Consider the following 22,425-nt stretch of genomic DNA (forward strand, 5'->3'; position numbering starts at 1 on the left):
TCTTCCCTCTCTCTCTCTGGTCTTCTTTCTTTCTTTCTTTTTCTTCTTTCTTGTTTCTGTCTCCTCTCCCTCTCTCTCTCTGGTCTATTCTTTCTTTCTATGTTTCTTCTCTCCCCCTCTCTCTACTGGTTCTCTTTCTTTGCTTGTTTCTGTCTCTCTGGTCTCTCTCTCTTTCTTGTCTGGTCTCCCCTAAAACACTCTCTGGTTCTCTCTCTCAATCTCCTGTAGATCTCGATGATTGTGACAGAAGCTGACTTCCTTCTCACAAGATGATCAAAACAGAGGTGAGCTCATCTCTTTCCTCTCACACCGCATGTACTGATGAGCACCACGTTTGTCTATATATAATTTAAAGCTCATTCCTATATCTTCAGTTTCCTAACAACTTGTTGTGTTAGTATATTAAAAGGGTTAATCCATTAACAATCTAATTCCCACAAACAGACAGACAGACAGACAGTTCTGGCTGGGTGTGTTCAGCGCCTTAATGTTTACTTAGCTGCCTGTCAGCCAGCTTGGCTGTGTGGGCGTGGCTCGAATGAGAGGGGGGCGTGTCCCTCAAGACTACTGGGTGTCATAATGTAAGTGAGCACTCAAAGTTCACTGCAATAAAAACTTTCTCTGTCGAATCAGGTCACCTCCTCCGCACCTTAAGTCACGCCCTAAGAATCCACATTGAGCGACTGACACACCTCCTTGCATCCCCTCCTTGTCTTTAGAAGTGCGTCAGACGCTGCGTAGTAGGGCCTTGTCTGTCAGTGTGTCAATGCCTCTATTTCCATTCCTCACAGTGTAGTGCAGCTGTTGAGTTAAGAGTTTCCCCAGAAACTCCTCTGAATTGTTTTGAGCTGTTGAGTAAAGAGTGGCTTTGTGTAGTGAGCTATGTGAGATTGTGGCAGCTGTTCATTCATCTCTCTCCAGTGGTTCGTTTGTTGGCGGTCCAAACCTCTGTGAGTGATCATACTCCACGCCTCCACAGTACAGGGGTGGGCCATGGTGGGACCAGCTAGGTAGCAGACACACTCCCCCATCTCCTTCCTCCTGTTTCTCAATCCTTTGGGGCAGTCACATTGCAGAACTTTGTAGAACACACATACAGAGTTATTTGTTTGAAGGGAAAGGGGGAATACCTAATCAGTTGTACAACTAAATGCAATTAACTGAAATGTGTCTTCCTGCATGTAACCCAACACCGCACGGGGAACAGAATGAATGAATGAATGTTTTGGAGTGGATTCTTTTCATAGAAAATATGTTTTCTGTAACTTATTGGAGTCTACTGAAGACCCAGTTTGTTACATACATTAAACACATTTTCCTTAAAACAACTTTTGGAATTGTTTTCATTTTGAGGCACTTTTCTCTTGCTAAAGGGACAATTGTTCTCACGACCTGGTGGTTTTCTTTTGACTGTACATGACTGTGTGTCCTTCTTGAGAAGTTTTACATATTTACCACAACAAAGGAGTTAACGACCGACAGTTCTAAAATGAATCCCCACCCACCTGCCTTCCTGCTGCTGTTTCAGTCCTCTCCATACCACACATACACACTGCTGCCACCCTCCCATTAAGAGCCAGGCACACGCCCATGTGGACGCTAACAACAGAAATGCCCAAATGAGTGCAGTCGCGCCTACCCATATGCCTGATGACATCACCATGTGGGCGCTCTCTGAATCACCCACACCCATACACTTGCACAGTTGAGTTGTCTGCACACATACTCACACTGTCATATGGTCTTTAATTCTCCTTCTGTCTCTCCCACATATATACACACACACACACACACAGTCTGACTGGACACCTTCTGTGGGTTCTGTAAAGGAGTGACACATCATAAGGTAGGGTTAGCTCAGGGTTGATCGACCAGCAGACATGCGTTAACCTTCCTCGTCCAACCTTCACTAACCCCAGTACAGCAGGAAGGATCCACCTCAGGTGGTAGGTTTACTTACTGACTTTATTGTCCCCATGGGGAAATGTTGTTGCAGTGTCATGTACACATTTAAAGTGGCGTTTGAATACAACACTACATTGACAATACAATTGTCATAAGTTACAAACCAGCCTGCTGGCTTTACTGAGTCGATAGGAACATTAGCCTGCTGGCCTTACTGAGTCGACAGGAACATTAGCCTGCTGGCCTTAGTGAGTCGACAGGAACATTAGCCTGCTGGCCTTACTGAGTCGATAGGAACATTAGCCTGCTGGCTTTACTGGGTCGACAGGAACATTAGCCTGCTGGCCTTACTGGGTCGACAGGAACATTAGCCTGCTGGCCTTACTGGGTCGACAGGAACATTAGCCTGCTGGCCTTACTGGGTCGACAGGAACATTAGCCTGCTGGCCTTACTGGGTCGACAGGAACATTAGCCTGCTGGCCTTACTGGGTCGACAGGAACATTAGCCTGCTGGCTTTACTGAGTCAATAGGAACATTAGCCTGCTGGCCTTACTGAGTCGATAGGAACATTAGCCTGCTGGCCTTACTGAGTCGATAAGAACATTAGCCTGCTGGCCTTACTCGGTCTATAGGAACATTAGCCTGCTGGCCTTACTGAGTCGATAGGAACATTAGCCTGCTGGCTTTACTGAGTCGATAGGAACATTAGCCTGCTGGCCTTACTGAGTCGATAGGAACATTAGCCTGCTGGCCTTACTGAGTCGATAAGAACATTAGCCTGCTGGCCTTACTCGGTCTATAGGAACATTAGCCTGCTGGCCTTACTGAGTCGATAGGAACATTAGCCTGCTGGCTTTACTGAGTCGATAGGAACATTAGCCTGCTGGCCTTACTGAGTCGATAGGAACATTAGCCTGCTGGCCTTACTGAGTCGATAGGAACATTAGCCTGCTGGCCTTACTGAGTCGATAGGAACATTAGCCCGAGCTACTTAGGAGGAATATCACACCCGGCACAAATGATTGTCTTGTTCTGTTAGGACCTCATATTGAAGCTAGTAGAGACCCCAACTGATGTATAGAACAATCTTCAAGTGATCAACTTTGGTTTAGATACAAGCATCAGTAAATCTTAGACAATACATTCATTGAACTTGGACCTAACTTTGTTACCACTTTGCATGTTGTTTTCTTCCCTCACAGACTCTGTGAATTGGTCAAATTTGGTCAAATGATAAATGTTGTGTATGGTTTCCTAGAAACAAGGGTGTCTCAACTTACCCCACTCTCCCCTAGAGTAGAAAAGAGGGGCTCATCTGGACTGTGGTCTCAATGTTCCTCATTGTCTCTTTATTGTGTCAGGAGGGCTTCTTCGACCTCCAGGAAGCCCTGCAGTCAATCCACATGAGAAGGGTGGCCCTGAGAGAGCAGCTGGCCACAGCCAAGTCTAAAGGAGAGGAGACTATGGGGCGCTGCATCCAGGTGACGATACTACCACTGACGGACTGACTGGCTGGCTGTCTGATGGATGGACTGACTGGCTGGCTGTATGATGGATGGACTGACTGGCTGGCTGTCTGATGGATGGACTGACTGACTGACTGGCTGTCTGTCTGATGGATGGACTGACTGACTGGCTGTCTGACGGACTGATGGATGAACTGACTGGCTGGCTGGCTGGCTGGCTTGCTGACTGACTGACTGTTTTACGGACTGGCTTGCTGGATGACTGTTTGACTGACTGATTGCCGGATGACTGTTTGGCTAACTGGCTTGCTGACTGACTGACTGTGTGACTGACAGACTGGATGGATGGACTGACTGACTGGCTGTCTGACGGACTGATGGATGAATTGGCTGGCTCGCTGACTGACTGACTGACTGGATAACTGGATGGATGGCTGGCTGATGAGCTGGATAACTGGATGGCTGGCTGATGAGCTGGATAACTGGATGGATGGCTGGCTGATGAACTGGATAACTGGATGGATGGCTGGATGACTGGATTGATGGCTGGCTGATGAGCTGGATGACTGGATGGATGGCTGGCTGATGAGCTGGGTAACTGGATGGATGGCTGAATGATGAGCTAGATAACTGGATGGATGGCTGGATGATGAGCTGGATAACTGGATGGATGGCTGGATGATGAGCTGGATAACTGGATGGATGGCTGGATGATGAGCTGGATAACTGGATGGATGGCTGGATGATGAGCTGGATAACTGGATGGATGGCTGGATGATGAGCTGGATAACTGGATGGATGGCTGGATGATGAGCTGGATAACTGGATGGATGGCTGGATGATGAGCTGGATAACTGGATGGATGGCTGGCTCATGAGCTGGATAACTGGATGTATGGCTGGCTCATGAGCTGGATAACTGGATGGATGGCTGGCTCATGAGCTGGATAACTGGATGGATGGCTGGCTGATGAGCTGGATAACTGGATGGATGGCTGGCTGACTGACTGGATAACTGGATGGATGACTGGCTGGATAACTGGATGGATGGCTGGCTGATGAGCTGGATAACTGGATGGATGGCTGATGAGCAGGGTAACTGGATGGATGGATGGCTGGCTGACTGACTGACTGGATAACTGGATGGATGGCTGGCTGATGGACTGGATAACTGGATGGATGGCTGGCTGATGGACTGGATAACTGGATGGATGGCTGGCTGATGGACTGGATAACTGGATGGATGGCTGGCTGATGAGCTGTGTAACTGGATGGATGGCTGGCTGACTGACTGGATAACTGGATGGATGGCTGGCTGATGAGCTGGATAACTGGTTGGATGGCTGGCTGATGGACTGGATAACTGGATGGATGGCTGGCTGATGAGCTGGATAACTGGATGGATGGATGGCTGGCTGATGAGCTGGATAACTGGATGGATGGCTGGCTGGCTGATGAGCTGGATAACTGGATGGATGGCTGGCTGATGAGCAGGGTAACTGGATGGAATGCTGGCTGACTGACTGGGTAACTGGATGGATGGCTGGCTGACGGACTGGATAACTGGTTGGATGGCTGGCTGATGATCTGGGTAACTGGATGGATGGCTGGCTGATGAGCTGGATAACTGGATGGATGGCTGGCTGATGATCTGGGTAACTGGATGGAATGCTGGCTGACTGACTGGGTAACTGGATGGAATGCTGGCTGACTGACTGGGTAACTGGATGGATGGCTGGCTGATGGACTGGATAACTGGATGGATGGCTGGCTGATGATCTGGGTAACTGGATGGATGGCTGGCTGATGAGCTGGATAACTGGATGGATGGCTGGCTGATGATCTAGGTAACTGGATGGATGGCTGGCTGATGAGCTGGATAACTGGATGGATGGCTGGATAACTGGTTGGATGGCTGGCTGATGAGCTGGATAACTGGATGTATGGCTGGATAACTGGATGGATGGCTGGCTGATGAGCTGGATAACTGGATGGATGGCTGGATAACTGGATGGATGGCTGGCTGGTGAGCTGGATAACTGGATGGATGGCTGGCTGATGAGCTGGATAACTGAATGGATGGCTGGCTGATGAGCTGGATAACTGGATGGATGGCTGGATGGATGGCTGGCTGATGAGCTGGATAACTGGATGGATGGCTGGATAACTGGATGGATGGCTGGCTGATGAGCTGGATAACTGGATGGATGGCTGGCTGATGAGCTGGATAACTGGATGGATGGCTGGCTGATGAGCTGGATAACTGGATGGATGGCTGGATGGATGGCTGGCTGATGAGCTGGATAACTGGATGGATGGCTGGATAACTGGTTGGATGGCTGGCTGATGAGCTGGATAACTGGATGGATGGCTGGATAACTGGATGGATGGCTGGCTGATGAGCTGGATAGCTGGATGGATGGATGGATAACTGGTTGGATGGCTGGCTGATGAGCTGGATAACTGGATGGATGGCTGGCTGATGAGCTGGATAACTGGATGGATGGCTGGCTGATGAGCTGGATAACTGGATGGATGGCAGGATAACTGGATGGATGGCTGGCTGATGAGCTGGATAACTGGATGGATGGCTGGATAACTGGTTGGATGGCTGGCTGATGAGCTGGATAACTGGTTGGATGGCTGGCTGATGAGCTGGATAACTGGATGGCTGGCTGGATAACTGGATGGATGGCTGGCTGATGAGCTGGATAACTGGATGGATGGCTGGATAACTGGTTGGATGGCTGGCTGATGAGCTGGATAACTGGTTGGATGGCTGGCTGATGAGCTGGATAACTGGTTGGATGGCTGGCTGATGAGCTGGATAACTGGATGGATGGATGGCTGGCTGATGAGCTGGATAACTGGTTGGATGGCTGGCTGATGAGCTGGATAACTGGTTGGATGGCTGGCTGATGAGCTGGATAACTGGATGGATGGCTGGATAACTGGATGGATGGCTGGCTGATGAGCTGGATAACTGGATGGATGGCTGGATAACTGGTTGGATGGCTGGCTGATGAGCTGGATAACTGGTTGGATGGCTGGCTGATGAGCTGGATAACTGGTTGGATGGCTGGCTGATGAGCTGGATAACTGGATGGATGGATGGCTGGCTGATGAGCTGGATAACTGGATGGATGGCTGGATAACTGGTTGGATGGCTGGCTGATGAGCTGGATAACTGGTTGGATGGCTGGCTGATGAGCTGGATAACTGGTTGGATGGCTGGCTGATGAGCTGGATAACTGGATGGATGGCTGGCTGATGAGCTGGATAACTGGATGGATGGCTGGCTGATGAGCTGGATAACTGGATGGATGGATGGCTGGCTGATGAGCTGGATAACTGGATGGATGGCTGGCTGATGAGCAGGGTAACTGGATGGAATGCTTTCTGACTGACTGGGTAACTGGATGGATGGCTGGCTGATGGACTGGATAACTGGTTGGATGGCTGGCTGATGATCTGGGTAACTGGATGGATGGCTGGCTGATGAGCTGGATAACTGGATGGATGGCTGGCTGATGATCTGGGTAACTGGATGGAATGCTGGCTGACTGACTGGGTAACTGGATGGATGGCTGGCTGATGGACTGGATAACTGGATGGATGGCTGGCTGATGATCTGGGTAACTGGATGGATGGCTGGCTGATGAGCTGGATAACTGGATGGATGGCTGGCTGATGATCTGGGTAACTGGATGGATGGCTGGCTGATGAGCTGGATAACTGGATGGATGGCTGGATAACTGGTTGGATGGCTGGCTGATGAGCTGGATAACTGGATGTATAGCTGGATAACTGGATGGATGGCTGGCTGATGAGCTGGATAACTGGATGGATGGCTGGATAACTGGATGGATGGCTGGCTGATGAGCTGGATAACTGGATGGATGGCTGGCTGATGAGCTGGATAACTGGATGGATGGCTGGCTGATGAGCTGGATAACTGGATGGATGGCTGGCTGATGAGCTGGATAACTGGATGGATGGCTGGATGGATGGCTGGCTGATGAGCTGGATAACTGGATGGATGGCTGGCTGATGAGCTGGATAACTGGATGGATGGCTGGCTGATGAGCTGGATAACTGGATGGATGGCTGGATAACTGGATGGATGGCTGGCTGATGAGCTGGATAGCTGGATGGATGGCTGGATAACTGGTTGGATGGCTGGCTGATGAGCTGGATAACTGGATGGATGGCTGGCTGATGAGCTGGATAACTGGATGACTGGCTGATGAGCTGGATAACTGGATGGATGGCTGGATAACTGGATGGATGGCTGGCTGATGAGCTGGATAGCTGGATGGATTGCTGGATAACTGGTTGGATGGCTGGCTGATGAGCTGGATAACTGGATGGATGGCTGGCTGATGAGCTGGATAACTGGATGGATGGCTGGCTGATGAGCTGGATAACTGGATGGATGGCTGGATAACTGGATGGATGGCTGGCTGATGAGCTGGATAACTGGATGGATGGCTGGATAACTGGTTGGATGGCTGGCTGATGAGCTGGATAACTGGTTGGATGGCTGGCTGATGAGCTGGATAACTGGTTGGATGGCTGGCTGATGAGCTGGATAACTGGTTGGATGGCTGGCTGATGAGCTGGATAACTGGATGGATGGCTGGCTGATGAGCTGGATAACTGGATGGATGGCTGGCTGATGAGCTGGATAACTGGTTGGATGGCTGGCTGATGAGCTGGATAACTGGTTGGATGGCTGGCTGATGAGCTGGGTAAATGAGAAGAAATGAAGTGAGGAAACGACTGCATATAATCAGCAAAGTTATCGACAAGCTGTTTTGTTTCCTCTCAGCTTATCTTGTTTCTAGTTGAGGGGGAAAAAAATGGAATCATGAAAGCAGTCACTCGTCCATGCCTTCCTCCACATCTGTTGAGACATCATCCACTGTGCTTAAACAGATACTTCAGGATTTTGGCAGTGAAGCCCTTTATCTACTTCCCCAGTCAGATGAACTCGTGGACACCATTTTTATGTGTGCAGTTTGAATGAAGTTGCTAACTAGTGCTAGCTCAATTGCTAACTAGCATTAGAGCAAAGACTGGAAGTCTATGGGTATATGCTTCCAGTCATTACACTAATGCTAGTTAGCATTGGCTCACGAAACTACGTCTAATCTCCTTCCTACTGAACACAGAGACAAAAAAAATGGTATCCACAAGTTCATCTGACTGGGGAGGTAGATTGATTAATTGTTAAATGGCCACTCACACTATTTACACCTTTTGTTTTTACATTGTTGCTACTCACTGTTTATTATCTATGCATAGTCACTTTACCCCTACCTACATGTACATATGACCTCAATTACCTCAACTAACCGGTTTATTATCTATGCATAGTCACTTTACCCCTACCTACATGTACATATGACCTCAATTACCTCAACTAACCTGTTTATTATCTATGCATAGTCACTTTACCCGTACTTACATGTATAGATTACCTCGACTAACCTGTACCCCGGCACATTGATTCGGTAACGGTACCACCTGTATATAGCCTCGGTATTGTGTTACATTTTATAAATTTTTACTTTAGTTTATTTGGTAAATATTTTCTAAACTCTTCTTGAACTGCACTGTTGGTTAAGGGCTTGTAAGGCAGCATTTCACTGTAAGGTCTACACCTGTTGGTTAAGGGCTTGTAAGTCAGCATGTCACTGTAAGGTCTACACCTGTTGGTTAAGGGCTTGTAAGTCAGCATGTCACTGTAAGGTCTACCCTTGTTGTATTCAACGCATGTACCTAATAACATTTGATTTGATAAAGGGCCTCATTGCCAATGTCCCAAAGTATCCATTTAAAATAACTCCTAATAATCCCTCGTGAAATTACAGGTTTCTTTTCTGTCGTTTCGGAGTGACAGACGAGGCAGGAAATGGCTGACAGATGCGTGCATAAACAACCAGTATCTAGACAGGAGAACAGATAGGTGCATAAACAACCAGTATCTAGACAGGAGAACAGATAGGTGCATAAACAACCAGTATCTAGACAGGAGAACAGATAGGTGCATAAACAACCAGTATCTAGACAGGAGAACAGATAGGTGTATAAACAACCAGTATCTAGACAGGAGAACAGATAGGTGCATAAACAACCAGTATCTAGACAGGAGAACAAATACGTGCATAAACAACCAGTATCTAGACAGGAGAACAGATAGGCGCATAAACAACCAGTATCTAGACAGGAGAACAGACAGGTGCATAAACAACCAGTATCTAGACAGGAGAACAGATAGGTGCATAAACAACCAGTATCTAGACAGGAGAACAGATAGGTGCATAAACAACCAGTATCTAGACAGGAGAACAGATAGGTGCATAAACAACCAGTATCTAGACAGGAGAACAGATACGTGCATAAACAACCAGTATCTAGACAGAACAGATTTAGTTTATTTTTGTTTATCTCTAACTCTGCATGCCTCTATCTGTGTGTCTGTCCATCTGTGTCTGTCCGTGTGTCTCCGTCTGTCTGTGTGTGTGTGTGTGTGTTTGTGTCTATGTGGTCTGTTCATGCGGGTGTGTTAGCTGCAGCTGGAGCGTCTGCTGACCAGACAGATGGAGATCCATCACGAAGCGCAGGCCCAGGACAGACTGCAGGCTCTGGAGTGGAAGGTCCCTCTGGGGACCTTCAGGTTGAATCACAACACTAACCCAGAACACCGTCACCATGTCAACGGAGTCTCCACTGATAGCACCAGTCTACCGCCAGGTCAGTCATTCCACATTCATGTTAGGAAGTGTATATTGGACAGGCAGAACGAAAACGTAAAGTTGAATGAATTAGGTGTTGAGATTAAGTTTAGGAACCAAGGTTAAGGTTGGAGTAAGGAGGATAAAACGTTAACATTGGGTCAGTGGTGCCACTGTTCGCCACCCTTCTATTTCTGCTGGTTAAATATACACTGCGTTTATGTTTCATTTCCTAGTCACACTTTCATTTCTCTCAGTAATTTGTTTTTGGGGGGGGTTTTGGGGACTTTCAGGATGGGTCCAGGTGTGTGTGTGTATTTTGGGGTATTTTATTACATCCCCACTAGCTGTTGTGAAGCAGCAGCTACTCTTCCTGGGGTCCACACAAATGGCACATGTAGCCTACATATCAATATATACACACCAACTATCTAAGTCCTCAGAAACCAGACGTGTATATATAAAGGTTATAAATGCTCTGAGTTGTTTTTTAAAGTTTGCTTTGAGGCAGCTATTGATTTACCCTGAAGCACTCTTAAATGGATAATTCACCCAAATTACAAAATTAAACATTGATTTCTTGACCCTGTAAGCAGTCTGGACAAGGTATGACAGCAATCCATGCTTTGGTGTAGTTTCCCCTGACACTGTTTCCACATACTAAACGTTTTAACATTTGTAACACAAATCCCATTCAAGTCATGGGACTGATATTAGCATTTTTCGCACATGAGACAATAAAAATGCTGCGGTTTGGCTGGCGCCTAGTCGAACTCAGCTAGTACGAAACAAACAGGTGTGCTCGCATACTCCCTTAAAATACCTTTGCTTGAAAAGACCTTCGCTTGAAAAACAGAGTGGCAATAGTACTGTTTGTCCAAATAGTCCAAATTAAATCTTAAAATATCTCAAGAAATCTGTCATGAATTTTGACATTTTTGCCAAGGAGATCTTATTCGTACAATTTTACATCTAACTGAGATGTTTAGTGCAGTATTTGTCAATTAAAACGCGCATGAAAACAAATGGTCTCACTTTGAAAGACAACAAAGACTTTATTGAATAATCCCTACTGTTGATCAATCACCCACAAAGGGGCGTAGACTTCGGCTCTGAACATCGGCTTGGATCCAGGAAACATTTTGTGCGCCCAAACAGCCGGAAAAAACCCTCAATGATGTCCAAAACAAATAAACAACGCCACAAAATAATCATCATAATATATGCACAAACTCTTCGGAAACGGTTTCAACCGGAAAACGTGCATCATTTGAGACAACGAAGAGTGTGTGGTGAGCACTGAGGATGAAGGATGACACGACCTCTCTACTTTCACAAACTCAACCTCACACAGTCAACAGCATGACACCGCAATGTTAACACGTTCACCAGCTTCCTCTGTTTCCTTTTATGCTCGCACGGCGCGTAACCACACACACTTAAACACACACACACACACACACACACACATGCACTCACATGTACACAGACTGAATTCTCTTCCTTTGTGCTCTACCTCTGGGTCTTCATAAACAGCATTGACAGCAATGTGGCGTGAATAACACTTTTCATACACAGCACAATACTACAGTACATTTATTATCATTCTGTTATATCAGAAATGTGTCTTCTGTTGAGAAGAGGGACTCCCTGCACAATTAAATTAAATCAAAATGTATTTGTCATGTACGCTGAATACAACAGGTGTAGCCCTTACAGTGAGATGCTTACTTACCTTTTTTTTTTTACTTAAAAAGTATTAGGTGAACAATAGATTAGTAATGAAATAATAAACAACTGTGAAAAATAACAGTAGCGAGGATATATACAGTAGCGAGGCTACATACAGACAGTTAGTCAGGCTGATTGAGGTAGTATGTACATGTAGATATGGTTAAAGTGACTATGCATATATGATAAACAGAGAGTAGCAGTAGCATAATCAAATCAAATTGTGTTTGTCACATGCGCCGAATACAACAGGTGTATTCACCTTACAGTGACCTTACATTTCAATTTACAGTGAAATGCTTCCTTATGAGCCCCTAACCAACTATGCAGTTAAAAAAATACAAATAGGAATAAGAATAGGAAATTAAAGTAAGAAGTAATTAAAGAGCAGTCTGTCCATTTACAGGTTCAATTACAGCTCTCTGCCTCAGTACAGGTTCAATTACAGCTCTCAGCTCTCTGCCTCAGTACAGCTTCAATTACAGCTCTCTGCCTAAGTACAGGTTAAATTACAGCTCTCTGCCTCAGTACAGGTTTAATTACAGCTCTCTGCCTAAGTACAGGTTAAATTACAGCTCTCTGCCTCAGTACAGGTTAAATTACAGCTCTCTGCCTCAGTGCAGGTTAAATTACAGCTCTCAGCTCTCTGCCTAAGTACAGGTTCAATTACATCTCTCTGCTCTCTGCCTCAGTACAGGTTCAATTACATCTCTCTGCTCTCTGCCTCAGTGCAGGTTAAATTACAGCTCTCTGCCTCAGTGCAGGTTAAATTACAGCTCTCTGCCTCAGTGCAGGTTCAATTACAGCTCTCTGCCTCAGTGCAGGTTCAATTACAGCTCTCTGCCTAAGTACAGGTTAAATTACAGCTCTCTGCCTAAGTACAGGTTAAATTACAGCTCTCTGCCTCAGTACAGGTTAAATTACAGCTCTCTGCCTCAGTACAGGTTAAATTACAGCTCTCTGCCTCAGTACAGGTTAAATTACAGCTCTCTGCCTCAGTACAGGTTAAATTACAGCTCTCTGCCTCAGTACAGGTTAAATTACAGCTCTCTGCCTCAGTACAGGTTAAATTACAGCTCTCTGCCTCAGTATAGGTTAAATTACAGCTCTCTGCCTCAGTACAGGTTAAATTACAGCTCTCTGCCTCAGTACAGGTTAAATTACAGCTCTCTGCCTCAGTACAGGTTAAATTACAGCTCTCTGCTTTCTGCCTCAGTACAGGTTCAATTACAGCTCTCTGCCTCAGTACAGGTTCAATTACAGCTCTCTGCCTCAGTACAGGTTAAATTACAGCTCTCTGCTCTCTGCCTCAGTACAGGTTCAATTACAGCTCTCTGCCTCAGTACAGATTAAATTACAGCTCTCTGCCTCAGTGCAGGTTAAATTACAGCTCTCTGCCTCAGTGCAGGTTAAATTACAGCTCTCTGCCTCAGTACAGGTTCAATTACAGCTCTCTGCCTCAGTACAGGTTCAATTACAGCTCTCTGCCTCAGTACAGGTTCAATTACAGCTCTCTGCCTCAGTACAGGTTCAATTACAGCTCTCTGCCTAAGTACAGGTTCAATTACAGCTCTCTGCCTCAGTACAGGTTCAATTACAGCTCTCTGCTCTCTGCCTCAGTACAGGTTCAATTACAGCTCTCTGCCTCAGTACAGATTCAATTACAGCTCTCTGCCTCAGTGCAGGTTAAATTACAGCTCTCTGCCTCAGTACAGGTTCAATTACAGCTCTCTGCCTCAGTACAGGTTCAATTACAGCTCTCTGCCTCAGTACAGGTTCAATTACAGCTCTCTGCCTCAGTACAGGTTCAATTACAGCTCTCTGCCTCAGCACAGGTTTAATTACAGCCATTGTCTAAATCAAATCAAATCAAAGTTTATATGTCACGTGTGCCGAATACAAAAGGTGTAGACCTTACAGTGAAATGCTTACTTACAGGCTCTAACCAATAGTGCCCAAAAAATTGGTAAAGAAATAAAACAACAGTAAAAAGACAGTTGAAAAAAGAGTAGCAAGGCTATATACAGACACCTGTTAGTCAGGCTTATTGAGGTAGTATGTACATGTAGGTGTCGTTAAAGTGACTATGCATATATGATGAACAGAAAGTAGCAGAAGCGTAAAAAGAGGGGTTGGCGGGTGGTGGGACACAATGCAGATAGCCCGGTTAGCCAATGTGCGGGAGCACTGGTTGGCCGGGCCAATTTAGGTGGTATGTACATGAATGTATAGTTAAAGTGACTATGCATATAAGATAAACAGAGAGTAGCAGCAGCGTAAAAGAGGGCTTGGGGGGCACACAATGCAAATAGTCCGGGTAACCATTTGAGTACCTGTTCAGGAGTCTTATGGCTTGGGAATAAAAACTGTTGAGAAGCCTTTTTGTCCTAGACTTGGCACTCCGGTACCGCTTGCCATGCAGTAGTAGAGAGAACAGTCTATGACTGGGGTGGCTGGGGTCTTTGACAATTTTTAGGGCCTTCCTCTGACACCGCCTGGTATAGAGGTCCTGGATGGCAGGCAGCTTAGCCCCAGTGATGTACTGGGCCGTACGCACTACCCTCTGAAGTGCCTTGCGGTCGGAGGCCGAGCAATTGCCGTATCAGGCAGTGATGCAACCAGTTAGGATGCTCTCGATGTTGCAGCTGTATAACCTTTTTTAAATAACAGCTCTCTGTCTAATTACAGGTTCAATAACAGCTCCCTGTCTAATTACAGGTTAAATAACAGCTCCCTGTCTAATTACAGGTTAAATAACAGCTCCCTGTCTAATTACAGGTTAAATAACAGCTCCCTGTCTAATTACAGGTTAAATAACAGCTCCCTGTCTAATTACAGGTTAAATAACAGCTCCCTGTCTAAATACAGGTTAAATAACAGCTCCCTGTCTAAATACAGGTTAAATAACAGCTCCCTGTCTAATTACAGGTTAAATAACAGCTCCCTGTCTAATTACAGGTTAAATAACAGCTCCCTGTCTAATTACAGGTTAAATAACAGCTCCCTGTCTAATTACAGGTTAAATAACAGCTCCCTGTCTAATTACAGGTTAAATAACAGCTCCCTGTCTAATTACAGGTTAAATAACAGCTCCCTGTCTAATTACAGGTTAAATAACAGCTCCCTGTCTAATTACAGGTTAAATAACAGCTCCCTGTCTAATTACAGGTTCAATAACAGCTCCCTGTCTAATTACAGGTTAAATAACAGCTCCCTGTCTAATTACAGGTTAAATAACAGCTCCCTGTCTAAATACAGGTTAAATAACAGCTCCCTGTCTAATTACAGGTTAAATAACAGCTCCCTGTCTAATTACAGGTTAAATAACAGCTCTCTGTCTAAATACAGGTTAAATAACAGCTCCATGCCTAAATACAGGTTAAATAACAGCTCCATGCCTAGTTGCAGGTTCAAGGGACACTTCAGGAATTTGTCAATGAGGCCCTTTATCTACAGTACTTCCCTAGACTCAGATGATCTCTTGGATACAATTTTCCTGCCTGGCGAATACTCATAAACTAGCGGATACCGATAGACTTCCAGTCATTGAGCTAATGCTGGTTAGCATTTGCTCGCGAAAGTGCCCTTAACTCCCTTCATACTGGACACAGAGACATAAAATGGTATCCACGACTTCATCTGACTCTGGGGAAGTAGATAAAGAGCCTCATTGCCAAAATTACAAAGTATCCCTTTAAATAACAGCGGTGGTCTATTTTGTTTGTATCCTAGCTTTGTCGTTATGCGAGCCAATGTACATAATGTTTCTGCTACCAGCTCTTATGATTGAATAAGAGCTTCTGGAAATCAGAACAGTGATTACTCACCTTGAACTGGACAAAGAATTTAACTTTAATGAGTTGGACGAAAGGGATTTACTCCAGACACCCGAACAAGCCCCCATCCCCATCATTCGCAGTAGAAAGAGACGGTGAAAATATAGCGGAAAGAGATCGAGGTGCCGCTGATTGTGCGTTGGCCAGTAGTATGGATGGCAAGGGCAGGTTCCCTTTGAGGATCCGCTGATGAGTGGCGAATCTGCCCTTGCCATCCATACTACTGGCCAACGCACAATCAGCGGAGAAATAAATTGGGAGAGCTAAATGCATGTATATCCTACCAACGGGACGTTAAAAACTGTAATATCTCATGATAAGCTGTAGACCACACTATCTACCTAGAGATTTTTCATCTGTATTTTTCGTAGCTGCCTACATACCACCACAGATCAAGGCTGGCACTAAGACCTCACTCAATGAGCTGTATATCGCCATAAGCAAACAGGAAAACGCTCATCCAGAAGTGGCCGGGGACTTTAATTTCCCCCTCTGTGCAACCAGAGGGGGAAAACAAACAATTCTAGACCACCTTTACTCCACACAGAGAGACGTGTACAAAGCTTTCCCTCGCCCTCCATTTGGCAAATCTGACCATAACTCTATCCTCCTGATTCCTGCTTACAAGCATAAAATGAAAGCAGGAAGCACCAGTGACTCGGTCAATAAAAAAGTGGTCAGATGAAGCAGATGCTAAGCTACAAGACAGTACTTTCTAGCACAGACTGAAATATGTTCCCGGATTCTTACGATGGCATTGAGGAGTACACCACATTAGTCACTGACTTCATCAATAAGTGCATCGATGACGTTGTCTCCACAGTGACTGTACGTACATAAACCAACCAGAAGCCATGGATTACAGGCAACATCTGCACTGAGCTAAAGGGTAGAGCTGCCTCTTTCAAGGAGCGGGACACTAACCCAGAATCTTGTAAGAAATCCCACTATGCCCTCCGACGAACCATCAAACAGGCAAAGCATCAATACAGGACAAAGTTCGAATCATACTACACCGGCTCTGACGCTCGTCGGATGTGGCAGGGCTTGCAAACTATGACGGACTACAAAGGGAAGCACAGCCAAGAGCTGCCGAGTGACACTAGCCTACCAGAAGAGCTAAATTACTAAACATGTCAATATTCACAAGGCCGCATGGCCAGACAGATAACCAGGACGTGTACTCCGAGCATGCGCTGGCCAACTGGCAAGTGTCTTCACTGACATTTTCAACCTGTCCCTGATTGAGTCTATAATACCAACATGCTTCAAACAGACCACCATAGTACCTGTGCCCAAGACCACAAAGGCAACCTGCCTAAATGACTACAGACCCTTAGCACTCAAGTCTGTAGCCATGAAGTGCTTTGAAAGCCTGGTCATGGCTCACATCAACAAATTATCCCAGAAACCCTAGGCCCACTTAATTTGCATACCGCCCCAACAGAAATTATGCAATTTATTTTGAACTCCACACTGCCCTTTCACACCTGTACAAAAGGAACACCTATGTGAGAATGCTATTCATTGACTCCAGCTCAGCATTCAACACCATAGTACCCTCAAAGCTCATCACTAAGCTAAATACCTCCCTCTGGATCTGGATCCTGGACTTCCTGATGGTAAGTATAGGTAACAACATATCCACCATGCTGATCCTTAACACGGGGGCCCCTCAAGTGTGTGTACTCATTCCCCTCCTGTACTCCATGTTCACTCATGACTGCAAGACCAGGCACGTCTCCCAACACCATCATTAAGTTTGCCGATGACACAACAGTGGTAGGCCTAATCACCAACAACGACGAGACAGCATATAGGGAGGAGGTCAGAGACCTGGCTGTGTGGTGCCAGGACAACAACCTCTCCCTCAACGTGATCAAGACTAAGGAGATGATTGTGGACTACAGGAAAAGGAGGACCGAGCACGCCCCCATTCTCATCAATGGGGCTTTAGTGGAGCAGGTTGAGAGCTACAAGTTCCTTGGTGTCCAAATCACGAACAAATGAACATGGTCCAAGCACACCAAGACAGTCGTGAAAAGGGCACAACAAAACCTATTCCCCCTCCCGAGACTGAAAAGATTTGGCACGGGTCCTCAGATCCTCAAAAGATTCTACAGCTGCACCATCAAGAGTATCCTGACTGCTTGCATCAGTGCCTGGTATATGGCAACTGCTCGGCCTCCGACCGTAAGGCACTACAGAGGGTAGTGCGTAAGTCCCAGTACATCACTGGGGCCAAGCTTCCTGCCATCCAGGATCTCTATACCAGGCGGTGTCAGCGAAAGACCAAAAAAATTGTCAAAGACTCCAGACAACCCAGTCGTAGACTGTTCTCTCTGCTACCACAAGGCAAGGGGTACCGGAGCGCCAAGTCTTGGTCCAAGAGGCTTCTAAACAGCTTCTACCCCCAAGCCATAAGACTCCTGAACAGCTAATCAAATGGCAACCCAGACTACTTGCTTTGCCCCCCCCCCCACCCCATATAGCCTCGCTGTTGTTATTTTACTGCTGCTATTTAATTATTTGTTACTTCTTATTTTTTTAGGTATTTTTCTTAACTGCATTGTTGATTAAGGGCTTGTAAGTAAACATTTCACTGTAAGGTCTACACTTGTTGTATTCGGCACTTGTGACAAATAAAATCAATATATTTCACTTGTGATTTTCATGAATAGGAATATTTATGTCCGTTGCGTTATGCTAATTAGTGTCAGTCGATGATTACGCTCCCGCACCCGGGATGGGGAGTTACTAGAGGTTAAGGGCTTGTAAGTAAACATTTCACTATAAGGTCTACACTTGTTGTATTCGGCGCTTGTGACAAATAAAATTTGATTTGACCTAGCTGTCTGTATCCTAGCTTCATCCTTACCTAGCTGTGTGTTCCTGCAGGGGAGAGGCCACTGAACCTGCAGGTGGAGGGTCAAAAGTCGAATGGAGACACACCCCTGGGGAAACAACTAGCCAATGAGCTGAAGAGGCATCACGGCAACAGGGAGGGAAAGACCCCGCCCACGAGTCACCATAGCAATGTCAAGTTCAAAACTCTGACCATAGGTCTGCCCCTAGAGATGCTCTCTTATTGTTCATTCACAATTCATCATTTGATACTGAATTAGTTTGTTGATTCTTTGTCATTGTTCTCTCATGCTGAATCATTAGAAGATATTCCATCTCCTATTTATTTATTTTCTCTCTCATTCCAGAAAATGGGAACGGGGCTGACTTCTCCCAAGGGGCTCTCAGCCTTTCTGACAAGAAGACCATCAAATCATAGCCAGAGGATTCCAGATAGCACCTCTTCTCCTCCTCCTCTTCCTCCTTGCGCATCCCTCTTTCACAACACAGTCGTCGTTGGGCAATACTAAACAAGCACAGCTGCATTAGAGCCTTAACAACCAATGTTGCCTCAAGATAAGGGATTTTACATGTAGTTTCTTTTTTGCCAAAGCACCTAGAGAGCCTTTATTTCTCTACTCGTAGAAGCCCATTTTTTTGTATTTTCACTGACTGTGTTGATTCCCCCTCCCTTCCCTACTCTACCGTTCTCCTTTCTTACTTTCAAGACTGATGGCGAGGAGTCTGTAGATGTATTTGTACATACAGAGTTCTGACACTGAAAAGTGTTTATTTGTCATTGATGTCATATAATATGTGCTGTATAAAATTAGGATGTCAGTTACCAGGACAACACTAGAAGTTCCACCGACTTTGAGTCAACCAGGATTTGGCTCAGAAAAGTCTTATTTATGTTGACAAAGTGCCGGGTTACCATGGTGTTGCCATGGTGTTACCATGGTGTTGCCATGGGTTGACTCATCCAAGGTTCTAATGGTGATAAAAAAAAACTTAGAGGCTTTCATTTATGACACCAACTTAAATATTTATTACAATTCAGTGAGAGCCTTAATTTGGAATTTACATATGGGACGACAACAACATTTACATTTGTACCTTTATTTAACCAGGCAAGTCAGTTAAGAACAAATTCTTACGTTCAATGATGACCTAGGAGCAGTGTGTTAACTGCCTTGTTCAGGGCTGAATGACAGATTTTTACCTTGTCAGCTTGGGGATTTGATCTTGCAACCTTTCGGTTACTAGTCCAACGCGCTAACCACTAGGATACCTGCCGCCCCAACATATGGGACGATGACAACATATGGGGGGGGGGACATATGGGATGGCAAAATATTTGGACGACAACATATGGGATGACAACCTATGGGACAACAAAGTACCAAATTTGTATATTATTGCAAGACAGTCTTCTGTGATAACATCGGGTGTGTATGATAGCTTCAAGAATAAGCACAAGTAGGGATTTTCATGACAAGGGCCTCAGAGGCCATATAAATGGAGACGTTGACGTACTCTGTCTTACTAAACGGAAGGGAAATCCTAGAAGTAGTAGAGTCTGAACTACAAAACAGTAATAACAGGGTCTACATCCCACCTTCTCACTTTAACTAGTACAAAACCAAGTCTGTATAAGTAGAGCAACACCGACGTCTTCTCACTTTAACTAGTACAAAAGCAAGTGTGTATAAGTAGAGCAACACCGACGTCTTCTCACTTTAACTAGTACAAAACCAAGTGTGTATAAGTAGAGCAACACCGACGTCTTCTCACTTTAACTAGTACAAAACCAAGTGTGTATAAGTAGAGCAACACCGTCTTCTCACTTTAACTAGTACAAAACCAAGTCTGTATAAGTAGAGCAACACCGACGTCTTCTCACTTTAATTAGTACAAAACCAAGTCTGTATAAGTAGAGCAACACCGACGTCTTCTCACTTTAACTAGTACAAAACCAAGTGTGTATAAGTAGAGCAACACCGTCTTCTCACTTTAACTAGTACAAAACCAAGTCTGTATAAGTAGAGCAACACCGACGTCTTCTCACTTTAACTAGTACAAAACCAAGTCTGTATAAGTAGAGCAACACCGACGTCTTCTCACTTTAATTAGTACAAAACCAAGTCTGTATAAGTAGAGCAACACCGACAATGTGTTGTTGAGAAACCCAGTGTCAATGTCTAGTTTTCCCAGTTGTGGGGATCGTGGTCACTGTGCAGTAGTTTTATTTCCTGTTGACTAGCGTTAGCCATAGTCTTAGTTCCCCTCAAGATGACCTCGAACAGATAGTCAGAAGTCAGAAGATACAGTCAGAAGTTTACATACACTTAGGTTGGAGTCATTAAAACTTGTTTTTAAACCACTCCACAAATTTCTTGTTAACAAACTATAGTCTTGCATGACACAAGTAATTTTTCCAACAATTGTTTACAGACAGTTTATTTCACTTATAATTCACTGTATCACAATTCCAGTGGGTCAGAAGTTTACATGCACTAAGTTGACTGTGCTTTTAAACAACTTGGAAAATTCCAGAAAATTATGTCATGGCTTTAGAAGCTTCTGATACGCTAATTGACATCATTTGAGTCAATTGGAGGTGTACCTGTGGAATTATTTCAAGGCCAACCTTCAAACTCAATGCCTCTTTGCTTGACATCATGGGAAAATCAAAAGAAATCAGCCAAAAATAGTTGACCTCCACTCATCTAGTTCATCCTTGGGAGCGATTTCCAAATGCCTGAAGGTACCACGTTCATCTGTACAAACAACAGTATGCAAGTATAAACACCATGGAACCACGCAGCCATCATACCGCTCAGGAAGGAGACGCGTTCTGTCTCCTAGAGATGAATGTTCTTTGGTGCGAAAAGTGCAAATCAATCCCAGAACAACAGCAAAGGACCTTGTGAAGATGCTGGAGAAAACAGGTACAAAAGTATCTATATCCACAGTAAAACGAGTCCTATATCGACATAACCTGAAAGGGTGCTCAGCAAGGAAGAAGCCACTGCTCCAAAACCGGCATAAAAAAGCCAGACTACGATTTGCAACTGCACATGGGGACAAAGATCGTACTTTTTGGAGAAATGTCCTCTGGTCGGTCTGATGAAACAAAAATAGAACTGTTTGGCCATAATGACCATTGTTATGTTTGAAAAAAGGAAAAAGGGGGAGGCAAGCTGAGGAACACCATTTCAACCGTGAAGTACGGGGGTGGCAGCATCATGTTGTGGGGTTGCTTTTCTGCTGGAGGGACTGGTGCACTTCACAAAATAGATGGCATCTATGAGGAGGAGGGATGTAGATATATTGAAGCAACATCTCAAGACATCAGTCAGGAAGTTAAAGCTTGGTCGCAAATGGGTCTTCCAAATGGACATTGACCCCAAGCATACTTCCAAAGTTGTGGCAAAATTGCTTAAGGACAAAGTCAAGGTATTGGAGTGGCCATCACAAAGCCCTGACCTCAATCCTATAGAACATTTGTGGGCAGGAATGAAAAAGCGTGTGCGAGCAAGGAGGCCTACAAACCTGACTCAGTTCCACCAGCTCTGTCAGGAGGAATGGGCCAACATTCGCCCAACGTATTGTGGGAAGCTTGTGGAAGGCTACCCAAAACTTTTGACCAAAGTTAAACCATTTTAAAGGCAATGGTACTAAATCTTAATTCAGTGTATTTAAACTTCTGTGATGAAATAAATAAAAGCTGAAGTAAATCATTCTCTACTATTATTCTGACATTTCACATTCTTAAAAGAAAGTGGTGATCCTAACTGACCTAAACTAGGGAATTTTTACTCGGATTAAATGTCAGGAATTGTGAAAAACTGAGTTGAAATGTATTTGGCTAAGGTGTATGTAAACTTCCCACTTCAACT

General features: G+C 45.1%; 1 protein-coding gene across 1 annotated transcript in view; it reads left to right on the forward strand.

Moving 5' to 3' along the window:
- Nucleotides 1-20,948, forward strand: part of LOC109870849 (NGFI-A-binding protein 1-like) — a 37,644-nt gene extending 16,696 nt beyond the window's left edge. The window contains exons 4-8 of the mRNA XM_031802300.1: nt 980-986; nt 3,269-3,388; nt 9,948-10,131; nt 18,578-18,742; nt 18,892-20,948. Coding sequence (XP_031658160.1) covers nt 980-986; nt 3,269-3,388; nt 9,948-10,131; nt 18,578-18,742; nt 18,892-18,962 — 547 coding nt within the window. The 3' untranslated portion in view covers nt 18,963-20,948. The remainder of the gene's footprint in view (nt 1-979; nt 987-3,268; nt 3,389-9,947; nt 10,132-18,577; nt 18,743-18,891) is intronic.
- The last annotated feature ends 1,477 nt before the right edge of the window (nt 20,949-22,425 follow it).

The sequence above is a fragment of the Oncorhynchus kisutch genome, linkage group LG2 (assembly GCF_002021735.2).
Source record: "Oncorhynchus kisutch isolate 150728-3 linkage group LG2, Okis_V2, whole genome shotgun sequence".
NCBI lineage: Eukaryota > Metazoa > Chordata > Actinopteri > Salmoniformes > Salmonidae > Oncorhynchus > Oncorhynchus kisutch.